Source organism: Nelusetta ayraudi, unplaced genomic scaffold (genome assembly GCF_046127955.1).
Source record: "Nelusetta ayraudi isolate G7.1 ecotype Tasmania unplaced genomic scaffold, CSIRO-AGI_Nayr_v1 ptg000045l, whole genome shotgun sequence".
Lineage (NCBI taxonomy): Eukaryota > Metazoa > Chordata > Actinopteri > Tetraodontiformes > Monacanthidae > Nelusetta > Nelusetta ayraudi.
In genome coordinates this window covers 3484787-3498654 of record NW_027466095.1, presented here as the reverse complement: position 1 = coordinate 3498654, position 13868 = coordinate 3484787, and the positions used below count along the sequence as shown (strand labels likewise).

The following is a 13868-nucleotide window of genomic DNA, read 5'->3' as shown; positions in this document are numbered from 1 at the left end:
TTGATTTCTGGCCCCTCCAGAGCAGCAACACACGGTTACCTGCACTAAAAGCTTTATAGATCTGTGTGTCTCGCTGCATTGTTTCCTCGTATTTCCTGCATCCCATGAAAACGGTCTGTTTTACTTCACTCCACCCCCGGCCTCCTCTGTGTACGCCTCCCGCCCAGCCCACTCTGCTGTGATTGGTCACACTCTTCGTCGCTGCTGAGCCTCATTTCCTCAGTCTGCCGGTGCGGGAGTGAAGAGTAAACAGCACACTTTAGGAAACTGGCACAATTTAAACACTTACCATCGTGAAGGCTTCACTCTTTAGCAGCAGTTTACCGTTTGTATTTTTGCGAGACATTTTAAAATATGTACGCTGAAACAACCACTTGAGTCACAGAGTCGTTTATTACTCGACAAGAATATCTGCACAACTTAAGTCCACACCAAGCACAAAGCAGGAAGAGCTCTATACCACCCATGTTACCATGCTGGCTGCGTGAAAATTGCTATAAGGAGCGAAACTTGCGAGTCGCTGCCAGCAAACACAACACACAAGCAGGGCACGGAGTTAGCGGTGTACAAATAGTCTTAAAACTAATGTTGCTTGAGGTCACAATACACTCACAGTCCTCATACATGTTTTCAAATATTGCCGTGGCTGACTATTCTCTCGTCGTCCACCAGGGGTCAAGTCAAGCCCGTCTCACTCCCGTTGCCGACCGGACGAGAGGGGTCTGGCTGCAGACCGGTGTTCCATCGCATCCGCATTAGGCTGAACAAACCCCCAACATTTTCTCTGTTCGTTCCACTCCGACGGTTGTGGTCCTTGGTGCTTTAGTAGTCGCTCAGAAAAGCATCATAGGTGCCCTTTAATGTGGACAAAGACCACATTCTGTTCACATGTCCATGAGGAATGCGATGCGAAGGGTCGAAACCACCTCCCTGTGGTGGTTTAAGTGATCGGATCACAATTCGCATTCGGGCTGTTTCCACCTGGTCACTTCAAGTGGTTTTTGGTGATCGGATCACAAAAACCACTTGGGCCCTGTTTGCACTTGGTCATTTCATGCGTTTTTCGTATTCCGATCGGCAAAAAACACACAAAGTAGCCAAGTGCAAACAGTCCAAATCCGTTTTGTCATCCGAATACCCAAACCACCTTGCCAAGGTGGTTTGGGTATTCGCTTTGCATAAAATCGCATTCGTCACGGACGTGCGAACAGAATGCGAGCTCAGTCCACATTAACGACCGCCTACTCCACTCACCTCTCCCGTGTACGTACTTGGTCGGCTCCCCACCTCCCGGCGTTGTCATTATAAAGTTACAAACAAGAAGCGAAAACAAATCATTTTTGTTAGGCTCTTTTATTAGGATGCTAATAAATTTCATTACGCATTAGCGTATTTTGTCAGTGGAGCAGCGGTCGCAGTTTCCCACATATGAGATTAAATGTGTGACGTTGCATCCGAAAATTTGCCAGCCACTCTTGATCCGAAAATAAAGTAATCGCCACTCTGTCCCACCAGTCGTTACTCCTCGTTCGGATCCATACGAGCTGCAGTAGAATTAAAACGAGTGACTTGATATAGTTTACAAACAGGAAGTTGATTCTTATTCATTTTCAGGTGAAACTAGCCATAGTTTTGCGCTTTACTGCCCCTAGTGGTTAGAAATGCACTAATGCGATCACAAATGGCACGCTCGAGATACATGTTAATGCCATGTGCGAACAGATGCTTCAAGATGCATACTTGTGATACGATCCCCCCAAAACAGTTACAAGTGGCCAAGTGCAAACAGGGCCTTAAAGTGACAACATGGGAACAGGGCCTTTGTCTGCTGGCATTAGCATAACAGTCAGTGCGTTTACATGGTACTAGAGAAATTTTAATTCTTGCCTCAGTCCGATTATGATCGGAGTTTGAGAACTTCGATTGGAATCGGAGAACTCCGACTGAGACACCCATAATGCGATTGGAATTCGAATTTCTCTGCCATGTATACGCCTTAGTCGGACTATTAACTGGACAATGCGTGTCCGCACGCGTCACCCCTCCCTCTCGCGACTCATGACCACGGAACTATATAGTATATATAGTATTTAGAGCTCAGAAAAGTGGAAAAGCATCATAGGTGCCCTTTAATGTGGACAAAGACCACATTCTGTTCACATCTGTGAGGAATGCGATGCAAAGGGTTGAAACCACCTCCCTGCCTTAACGACTACCGCCCCGTGGCACTCACCCCCATAATAATGAAGTGCTTCGAGAGGCTGGTAAAGGAACACATCACCTCCAGCCTCCCCCCTACATTTGACCCATATCAGTTTGCTTATCGCCCTAAGCGCTCCACAGAGGATGCTATTTCCTCTGCTCTCCACCTGACCCTCAACCACCTGGAGGGGAAAGCACCTGGTGAGCAAACTGGTACCCCTTGGTTTTAATACCCCCCTGCGTAACTGGCTGCTGGATTTTCTGTCTGGCAGACCCCAGGCTGTGCGAGTGGGGAACAACTCCTCTGAGGTCATCACGCTGAGCACCAGATCCCCCCAGGGCTGCGTGCTCAGTCCACTCCTCTTCACCATGATGACCCATGACTGCTACGCGAGGTCCCCCACGAATCAAGTTCGCGGACGACACAACGGTGGTGGGCCTCATCCAGGACAACGACGAGCAGTCATACAGAGAGGAGGTGTGCCATCTGGTGGACTGGTGTCAAAGGAACAACCTGGTCCTGAATGTTGACAAAACAAAGGAGGTCATTGTCGACTTTAGGAAGCACCAGCCTTCCCACACACCCCTCTTAATCAGTGGCTCAGCGGTGGAGATTGTCACCAGCACCAAGTTCCTGGGGGTGCACATAAACAGTTCATTGTCCTGGTCACTCCACACTGGCACACTGGTGAAGAAAGCCCAGCAGCGCATGCACTTCCTGCGCCGGATGAGGAGAGCCCACCTCCCCCCTCCCATCCTCACCACCTTCTACAGGGGGACCATAGAGAGCATCCTGACCAACTGCATCTCTATGTGGGCTGGAGCATGCAGTGCTGCGGACTGGAAGTCTCTGCAGAGGGTGGTGAGGATGGCGGAGAAAATCATCGGCTCCCCGCTCCCTTCCATTCAGGTTGCCTTTCAAAGGGCCTCAGCATCAGCAATGACTCCTCCCACCCCCACCAGGGACTGTTTTCACTGCTGGCCTCTGGAAAGAGGTTCCGCAGTTTACGGACCAGGACTACGCGGTTTTACAACAGCTTCTTCCCCTACACGATAAGACTACTGAACACAAAATAACCCTCCAACTCATACAATACATTGAACATACACATAATCATTTGCACTTTATGCATCGCACTTTATTACTTGACTCTGTTGTTTCTCCTTTGTGTTGTCATTGTTGGTTTTTATCGGTAGTTGGTGCATCGGAATTTCGTTTTTAAATGTCCACTGAGAAGTGAATGTTTTCAAATGACAAATAAAAAGTCTAAGTCTAAGTCTTAGGTGGTTTGAGTGATCGCATCACAATCCGCATCTGGGCTGTTTCCATCTGGTCACTTCAAGTGGTTTTTGGTGATTGGATCGGGATGGATTTGTATGCTCCTTTGAGAGAAGTGTAGACCAGGTCCAAAACGCTGTCCCCCCTTGTTACGGCCAAGATGGTTTTGCCTTTTTGTGTGTGTGTTGTGCTTTTGCCTTTTTTTCTTGGGTACCCACTAGGGATGTGCATATCGATCCGCGAATATCGATACTTCCGATCTGGGGGGGTGTTTTTTCAGAATCGATCTTCACATCAAAATATCGATTCTAAGTCCACTTTTACAAGAAATATTAATACCGAAATCATTTTGTTATCAATATTTCTTGTAAAAGAAATATGTGTGGCAAAATGTGTGTCGGATATGGAACTACTTTTCCTTCTGGCGCTCACACATTGTTATGCGGGTAAGTTTGACGCTCGTGGTTATATATTTGCTTATTGGGGAATTATGGGGCTCTAGGTTTAGTTTTTGGGTTTTCTTTGGGGTTTAGGTTCCCCTTGTTTTCTGTAGCCTTTTTATTTAGGCTTATGGGTGGTGTCCCTTTTTGGGAACGGTTTCCCGTGTCGGATCTAGGTCAGAGACCACTTCGTTTATATTAGGTTATTAATTTGGCGCCACCCGCTGCCCTTCCTCTGTTGTTGCTGCTGCTGTTGTTTGCTGTTGTTATTTTTTGTTAAAACCATTAAAAACATCTTAAGTCTGCTCATGGAACGTGTTTGTTGGTCCCAATTTTGTTACTAACCATTTCCCCCTAGACTAAGTGGTTCGTAACAGTATCGGTATTGGTATCGGAATACTAGCCTTGGTATCACCTGGTATCGTATCGAAAGGAAAAATTGTGGTATCGCACATCCCTAGTACCCACACCCTGGCCTACTGGCATTGACCTGCTTTTCCTCCCCTCTGATTGGTGTTTTATTAAGATTTCCATTGCAGGTCATCTGAACTTGACAGAATCTGCTGCCTCTTACATTATCTGACATATAAAGATGTCACGAAGCTAGTCTGTACAACACACAACACAATACAATGACCAGATGAAAACTGCAAAAAAACAAAGAACATGAATGCAATATCGGGCGCCATCAGCATTTTACAGGTACAGTTCAACTATCAATTATCAAACATAAGAGTTATTTTGATAGGAGACCTGAAACAACAACAAAAAATAGTCAAGTAGCACAGTTTGTATATGAATGAATGAATGTATGTACATGTACAGTATGAGAGGCAAACTTAGATCCAAATTTAGATCCAAACCGCAAAGTATAAATTCATTACACGGGAGTGACTGGGGAGTAACTGGGGTCATCGTACCCGCCTCCATCTCCGGCGCAGATTCCAACGCAAAAATCATTAAATCCAACAAAATTCCATTAATGTAGATCTCAGTTGGTGTGCATGGTGCACACTAGGGGTGCAGGAAAAAAATCGATTCGAGCTCGAATCGCGTTTCTAACATGGAACGATTCAGAATCACTTCTCATTTAAAAATAAATAAATAAATAAATAAATAAATAAATCGTATTTTTTGTTTTTTTTTTTGTTTTTTTGCTGGTGCGGGCTCGGGTAGTGTTGTGTATTTTACACCAGAAGCGTCAGCAGAGCGACCGCATAGACGCTCTGCTTCGCTCCAGCAGCCTCTCTCACAGGACGCCTTTTATGAGCAGAGCGGCTCGCGCAGCGGCTCGATTGGTTCACGCGAGGATCGCAAGATCGCGCAACAACCCAGGTAGTTTTTGCGTGTATTTAAAGAAAACAACACTTCGAGACACTGTCCCAACAGAATGGAAGCCTTTTTTGTTCCCTGTTGGTGATTAAAATGTTTCCCTGTAATTTTATGCTGCAACATAATGTTTGTTTGTAAAGGTGCGTTCACACCGCACGCGACCAACGCAACCAACTATTTACATAGACTTTGAATTGAAGGTGGTCGCAGAGGTCGCGTGCGGTGTGAACGCACCTTAGCATGCTGCAGCAGCTCAGATATTTTTTGATATGGGTGGATGGATGTTGAATTGTGAATACAAAGAATAAAAAATATTTATTTAATGAAAATGTTTTGGTATCTTGATTTAAGACAACATCACTTATATTTGCTATGCTTTTTTAAGAAATCACGTCTTATTTGAACTACTTTCATGCTTATTAATAATCTTAGATTAAGGTGTATTTTCTTGAAGTTCATTCATTCAACAGACTGAAATTCTAATTTTAAGTAACTTCATCTTCATTTTTCGTTGCTTGCTGTAGGAAAAAATAGATTAGAATAAGATTTTCAGTCTAGTGTTAAGTTTCATTTGAGTCTGTCAGGGCAAAGAAATTTGTTCTTATTTTGAGAATTCTCGTCAAGCAAAAAAAGCTTACCCCATTGGCAGATTTTTTTTTGCTTGATACAAGATTATTTGATTGAATATAAGAATATCTTGCTTCTTTCTAGTGGGGCTGTTTTTGCAGTGTGGTACCTGATTGGTGCGCCATCCCATCCACCGGGCTGACTTCTCATTACAGCTGCCTCCTTCCCTCCTGTAGCACTGTTTTTTTGAGACAATAGCGCTGTTTCTTAGTAGCTCCCAGTACCTGGCCCTTTGTTTGATAGCCGTTTGGCTTAGGTTTTTGTTTCAGCACAACTGTGGAGCGGGGTCAGGGATTTTGAGAACAAAATACAAATTGGTTTATTTTTGTAGGGGTTTTATTTCATGTTTAGATACACTAGGTGCAGGGGTGCTGGTTACTGTACTTTGGTTTATAGATTACAGGGATAGAAAAGCCTTTTGCTTCCTCTTTCCGTTCTTTGCCCTTTTATTTTTTGGAATTATAGGTTGTAGCTCATTGAGTCCTCTGAGGCCCTGTTATATTCTGTTTTTCCTTTAACCAGCATCCATCGGCCCCCTCCTTCAGTTCCGTTATTTTTGTTTGTTGCCCCTTCACCTCCTTCAAAACAGGTCGCAATAAATTTACTCCACCTATAACACTGTGGCCTTGTGTTACTTTCCCGGGTTGTAACACCCCTTGTTGGAAAATCAACATGCTGGTGGAATTTTGGAAGGACAGTCCTGAGGTCAGCATGATTAAAATCTACAGTCAAAACCATCTGGGTTTGCTGTCTGTTGATCACTGATGGCCTGGTACAGTTCATTGAGTGCAGCAATTCCTCTCGCTGCTGTTGTTGGTGGGAGGGATGTAAACTGCAACTAGCAAAATGGCAGTAAACTGCCAGGGCAGATAGAATGGACAGCACTTTATGATCATGAACTGTGCCAGTGTTTGCATACCACTGCAACGTCCCGGCACCACGCACCACGGATGTAAACACATGCTCCACCACCGCGGGACTTCCCTCCATTTACATGATGATGATGATGATGATGATGATGATGATGATAAAGCAGTTGATCAGACATTTATGAGTCTTGAATCACTTTCACTGTCTTCAGAATCTCACATGTTGACCACAACTTCTCACTCTGCTCTCCTTCACTGTGCAGTGGTGTCTTCAACTCTTCAGTGCAGCCCCTCCCACCTCACACTGCTGGACCTGACTGGCACAACCCTGGAGGATCCAGGAGTGGAGCTGCTCGGTGCTGGACTGCAGTCCAAACTGCACACTGGAAGTTCTCAGGTCAGTTCCTGCTTTCTACTGGTGGACAGTGTGTGTCAGCAGATGACAACTGGTGTGTAACGCTGCTCAGTGTGAAGACTTTGAAGCAGATATTAAAGACTCATCCAGACAAAGTGGATGTTGTTGATATTTGCAGCCAGAAAAGACTTTGGATGGTGGAAGAAAGTGTGGAAAATGTCTCCAGTCACTTTGGAGCTCAATGGAAGTTGATGATTGGTGATGAAGGTCACATGACTGAGCAGAAGATACTGTGAAGAAATATTCGAGACAGATTAATAGTGCAGCAGTATTTCTTCATCTTGTCCTTTGAATGTGTTTGACTTGTAACTAAGGCTGTTAGTGTTAACGCATTAATTGCGATGAGTTAAATACAATTCATAACGTACGGTTCACAAAGCACTGTTAATGATGGTGTCATTCAGACCAGACTGGAAGTGGCGCGACTCCTCCTCCTCCTCGAGCGATCTGCGTCAAGCTGGACAGGAAGTAACTCAAAGAAACACAAGAAATCCAATACATTTTCAAAATAAAAGCAATTCTCAAATTAAGATACCACAATTGACAAATGCAATCGTATTCGTGTACATTATATTTATCAGTATCTAAACACAGTGTAAGAGAAATGAAAACAAACAAACACATGAAAGAGAGCAACAGAGGACTTCCAGTGAGCACGGAGACAAGATGGCAGACTAACCCCGACGCTCTCCCCGAGACACAGAATACATCCCCAGATTCAAGTACTCTAATGCGGTAATTTAGTAAATATGGATGAGGAGGGGGATAAAAGCAGCAGAGCTAAAAGCAAAAAGAATACAAGATCCCAAAAATCTGAGAAAGTGGCCGTGGAGAGCAAAGACGACGCTAATGCTAGCTCACCTAGCTCGGCCTGGACTCCACTCGGCTGAAGCTAGCTTGCTATAGTCGATATAAACAATGAAATCAAGACTATACGCTCCGATATAAAGGACGAGCTGCAGTCATTCTGGTCTGAATTGAGAGGTGACGTGAGGAGGGAGATGACTCAACTCCGAGACAAGATTAACCAGGCTCTGGGAGACATTAGAGGCGACTTGAAAAACACACCCAACCGAGTCGAGGAAGCTGAGGGGCGCATGGCCGAGCTGGAGGAGCGCAATCACGACCTGGAGGATTCACTCCGAAAAATACAGTATAAACAAGAACTTATGCAGACAAAAATGACGGATTTAGAGGCTCGGTCGCGGCGAAACAATATTCACCTCTACGTAATACCAGAAGGTGAGGAAGAAAATAATATGATGAACTTTGTGGCCAAACAACTGAAGTCGGAGCTGGACGTCCCCGACGTGCTCAACCTGAAAATACAACGCTGTCACAGAGCTGGAAGAAGAAGGAGGTCTTTTACAAAGGCGAAAGTTTATTTTGATCACGACTATCTGACGGAGACAGTTATGAAAAGAAGAGCGTATGCAGGAATAAGGAAGGTACTTAAAGAGAAGGGCGTGCGGTTCCAGACCCCCCCCCCACCTGCTAAACTTAAGGTGTTTTTGGACGGAGGAGCCTGGATTTACAATGACGCAAGAGAAGCCGCAGATGACCTGCGGAAAAGAGGGTTTCCCATCGATCAAGAGGAAACTGGCCCTGCTACAAAATTTGGGGAGCGTTTCGGGAACAAACATCGTCCAGGAGCATCGCAGCCGGGGCAGACACGAGAGAAGCTGAGTATCTATTGCCACGATCCTCCGGAGTCCTGACTCTTATGTCAGGGTCCTGATTTCTCTGACCTCCTAAAGTTTCATCAGGTGAATTGAAATATGTTAATGACTTAAAACAGAATTTCATCGGGTTTTTTTTATTTATTTATTTTTTTTTCCTCCTCTTTTCCCCACCTGCCTCACGTTGCCTATAAAACTGACTTTTAGCTTGAAATAAGATAGCTTGTGGGCCAGTTATGTAATGGAGCACTTAAAGATGGGAAAATTCCCCCGTTATGGAAACAAGCCATAATCTCAGTAATCCCAAAGGAATTACTACTAAAGACTCATGAGATTGTAAACAATTTCGACCGATATCAGTGTTAAATATAGACTATAAAATTTATATGTCAATGGACTCATCCACGAGAGACAGACCCAAGACAGTTTGAGCAGGACACTACATATTATGTGGCATATCCATGAAAACAAGACACAAGCTATGCTAATGGGATTGGATGCAGAAAAGGCATTTGATTCAGTAAGGTGGACTTTTTTGTTTAAGGTGTTATAGATAAATTTGGTTTTCACCATACTCTTATTGAGGCCTTCAAAACAGTTTATAATAATCCAACAGCAATAATTAAAATAAATGGCAGCCTCTCAAACTCTTTTATCTTGGAACGTTCTGGTAGACAGGGCTGTCCTTGCTCTCCGCTTTTGTTTGCCCTCTTTATCGAACCGCTTAGTCAATATATTAGGCAAAATAAACAAATTAGGGGTATAAATATAGCAGGACAAGAACACAAAATATCCTTGTTTGCAGATGACGTATTCATTTTTTTTTATCACATCCATCCACATCTCTACCAATTTTAATGTCATCAATGGATATGTTTGGTAAATTATCAGACTATAAAATAAATATTCAGAAAACTCAGACTATGATCTTTAATTTTACTCTACCAGATGACTTTGTAACTAAATATAGCCTGATATGTAACAAGAAGTCAATGAAATATCTGGGAATTAACCTTACTGAAGACATTACAAAACTATTCAAAGCCAATTATATTCCTCTCAACCTTAAAATCAAATCTGACATCTCTAGATGGAATAACCTACCCTTCAGTCTACACTCAAGAATTGAATAAGTCAAAATGGTGATTTTGCCCCGCCTGTTGTAACCTATCGCTGCCAATCGAAATAAGTGATGGGCAGTTTATTGAATGGCAGAAATTAATTTCCAGATATATCTGGATGGGAAAAAAACCCAGGATAAAATTTAAAGTAATGCAATTGCCAAAAGACAAGGGAGGAATGGCGTTGCTAGACTTGAAAAACTACTATTATGCGGCCCAGATGAGAACCCTGGGATATCTCTGTGACTCACAATACAGGGCCAGATGGAAGGAAATAGAACAGGAAGGACTTGTTGGTCCACCTATTCAGGCCTTAATGGCAGACCCAAAACTTCAAAATGATCTTACAAATAGAAATAACCCTTGTATAAAAACAACATTAAAAGCATGGCAGAAAGTAGTTAGGAAATACAATTTAAAGGGCGCAGAAAATATACTACGCTGGTGCACATATGATACGGATTTTATCCCAAACAGGACAGATAGTAGATAAATAAAATATGGATGGATAGAGGCCTTACAGCTTATTGCTGCTTCATACATAATGGGTCTGTGAAAAGTTTTGACAATCTCAAAAAGGAATATGGTTTGGAGAGGCAAGATTTTTTCAGGTATCTTCAAGTAAGGCATTGACTAAAGACAATTTTGACAGAGGATTTGACGAGTGATAGTCTGAAAATCTTTAATTCAATTTACAAATCCGGGAGTGGAAAGAAATTGATATCTAGATTATATAAAAGTTTCCAAGACTCCTCAAAATCCAACACCTTACATATTAAATGTAGATGGGAAAGGGAGGGAGTTCTGGTCATATCCGAAGAGGAATGGGAAGATATTTGTAAACTACAGTGGAAAATGACAAAATCACACAGCTGGCAAGAATTTGGATGGAAAAACCTCATGAGATTTTTTATAACACCTGTTCAGAAGAGACACCTCGGGAGTGGAACAAGTTGTTGGAGGATGTGTGGTTCAGATTTAGCTAATCATTATCATTTATTTTGGGATTGTCCGAAACTTCTGTCCTATTGGCATGACATTCATGATTGTCTGGAACACATATTTCGAATGACTGTACAATTTGATGTTAGCGCAATGTGTTTTGGTACTATGATATTTCATACCCAAGCGATAGCAGATAAATATCGAATGAAGATGTTACTAATTGGACCGAAGAAGGCGAGGAAGTGGTTGCAACCCAACGCACCTACAATGGAAGACTGGCAAGAGACTGTTCAAGGAATCTATACTATGGAGAAACTGACATTTGATCTAAGACTACAATGAGAGACATTTGAGAAATGGTGCTCCAAATGGACAAGTTACACAGGAGCACGGAGACCTTAACTGCTATAAATACTTCTAGTGCATGACTTGAAGTACCAGACTGTTGATTTATAAATATTGGAAGGAAGTGTGACATCCATTGTTCAAACGTTCAGGATATATTTTATATATTACAAAATGGAAGGGAGAATAACTGAGGTCACAGTAAGTCAAACTGCACCTGTCTATCTGCCTTGCTGTAAATGTATGTTTGTGTTGAAACTATTTTATATGTTTCTCTTAGAAAAATAAAATGATAAAAAAAAAGAAAAGAAAGAGAGCAACAGAGTGGGCTGGCTATCGGGCGGGGGTGGGGTTTTGGGTGTCTAAACACACACAAACAGGGAAAGAGCGAGAGAGAGAGAGGCGGAGAGGAGTTGTTGTCAAGTGAAGATGGACAATGTGAAATTGATCTTGAAGAACAAAAATAACTCTGAATGAGAGTAAACAACACCTGAGCAGTAGTGCCTGTCGAGCCTCGGGGAGAAATGTGCGTCGAGTGTGAACAGGGGGGCTGCGACTCGCGCATAATCTTCTTGGGCGAGGCACTTCTTTGTCCAGTGTGAACCTAGTGTAAGACTCGTAGTCGGCCTCTCTGGCTAATTTCGGGGAAGAAATACTTCATAACAGAATTTTAAACATGCAATTCAAACCGCAATAAATCGCAGTTAACTATGCAGTTTCTGCGATTAATCGGGATTAAACAAAAATTAATAATTTGACAGCCCTAATTTATTCTTTATTCAGGTTGAAGAGCTGCTGGTTGTCAGAGATCAACTGTTCTTCGCTGCTCTCAGCTCTGGAGTCCAACCCCTCCCACCTCAGACTCCTGGACCTGAGTGACAACCAGCTGCAGGATTCCAGAGTGACGCTGCTGAATGATTTTCTGCAGAGTCCAGACTGTAAACTGGAGACTCTGAGGTCAGTACTGGTTTGGAACCAGTGGATGATGGTTTCAGCACCAAACACAGTTCATCACACATTGAATAAACACTGGACTGAAGGTTGATTCAAATCAAAATCACATCTAGAAATATGAAAACTTCAAGTTTGAAGTAAGAAAAAAGAAGGGAAAACATCATTATAAACTCTCCATCATTTCTTCTTTATTCAGGTTGGAGGACTGCAGTTTGTCAGAGCTCAGCCTTTATTGGCTGCTCTCATCTCTGAAGTCCAACCCCTCCCACCTCAGAGAGCTGGACCTGAGGGAGAACCAGCTGAAGGCTTCAGGAGTGAAGGAGCTGAGTGGTTTTCTGCAGAGTCCAGACTGTAAACTGGAGACTCTGAGGTCAGTTCATCCTCTTCACTCTACAACTTCTATCACTCTTGTTATTGTTGTCATGATTTTCACTTCACTGCTGTTGGAAATTCATGGAAAGTCAATTTGCAGACACTTGTTTGTGTTGGGGTGACACGGTGGTGCAGTGGTTAGTGCTGCCGCCTCACAGCAAGAAGGTCATGGGTTCGATTCTGTGCCTGGGGCCTTTCTGTGTGGAGGTTGCAGATTCTCCCTGTGTCTGCGTGGGTTCTCTCCCACAATCCAAAAACATGCATGTGAGGTCAATTGAACACTCTAAATTGTCCGTAGGTGTGCATGTGAGTGTGAATGTTTGTTTGTCTCTATGTGGCCCTGCGATGAACTGGCGACTTGTCCAGGGTGTCACCCTGCCTTTGCCCTAAGACAGCTGGGATAGGCTCCAGCAGACCCCCCACACCCTGAGCTCAGTAAGATGCGGGTATGGAAAATGGATGGATGGATGTCTGTGTTTGAAATGTATGAAATTGGGTTTAAAGGTACAGTGTGTACAATCCTGCCATCTAGTGGTCAGATTTCAGATTGCTTGTGTTGCAGATTCTGAAGTTGATGTTTTAGTTTGATTTTCAGAGTGATGACACCCTAGAAAAACTCTCCATCATTTCTTCTTTATTCAGGTTGAGGAACTGCAAGTTGTCATAACTCAGCCTTGATAGGCTGGTCTCAGCTCTGAAGTCCAACCCCTCCCACCTCAGACACCTGGACCTGAGTAGGAACCAGCTGAAGGATTCAGGAGTGAAGGAGCTGAGTGGTTTTCTGCAGAGTCCACACTGTAAACTGGAGACTCTGGGGTCAGTACTGGTTTGGAACCAGTGGATGATGGTTTCAGCACCAAACACAGTTCATCACACATGTTGAATAAACACTGGACTGAAGTAAGAAAAGCAGGTCATCAGTGGTCATGTGACCAAACATCATTTCAACACACATTAGTTTTGGACTGAGGATTTAATTTCAAGGTGACATTCTCTGTAGTGTCAGATTCTAAAGTCAACATTTCACTTTGATTTTCAGAGTGATGACACCCTGGAAAAACGCTCCATCATTATAAACTCTCCATCATTTATTCTTTATTCAGGTTGAGGGAGTGCAGGTTATCAGAGCTCAACTGTGATTGGCTACTCTCAGCTCTGAAGTCCCACCCCTCCCACCTCAGAGAGCTGGACCTGGGTGGGAACCAGCTGGACTATTCAGCAATGAAGCCACTGATGGATCTTGTCCACAGCAGAGACTATCAACTCGAGAGTGTGAGGTCAGTACTGG

At 43.4% G+C, this 13868-nt stretch overlaps 1 protein-coding gene across 11 annotated transcripts in view; it reads left to right on the top strand.

The window, feature by feature from the left end:
* The window catches only part of LOC142894831 (uncharacterized), a 450316-nt gene that overhangs the window by 232226 nt on the left and 204222 nt on the right, over positions 1-13868 (top strand). For all 11 annotated transcript variants that reach the window (XR_012928048.1, XM_076035641.1, XM_076035639.1 and 8 more), the window contains exons 12-13: positions 12038-12211; positions 12405-12578. Coding sequence is in view for 10 of the 11 variants with exons in the window: in XM_076035641.1 (XP_075891756.1) it covers positions 12038-12211; positions 12405-12578 (348 nt within the window). In the remaining variant the exon portion in view is untranslated. The remainder of the gene's footprint in view (positions 1-12037; positions 12212-12404; positions 12579-13868) is intronic.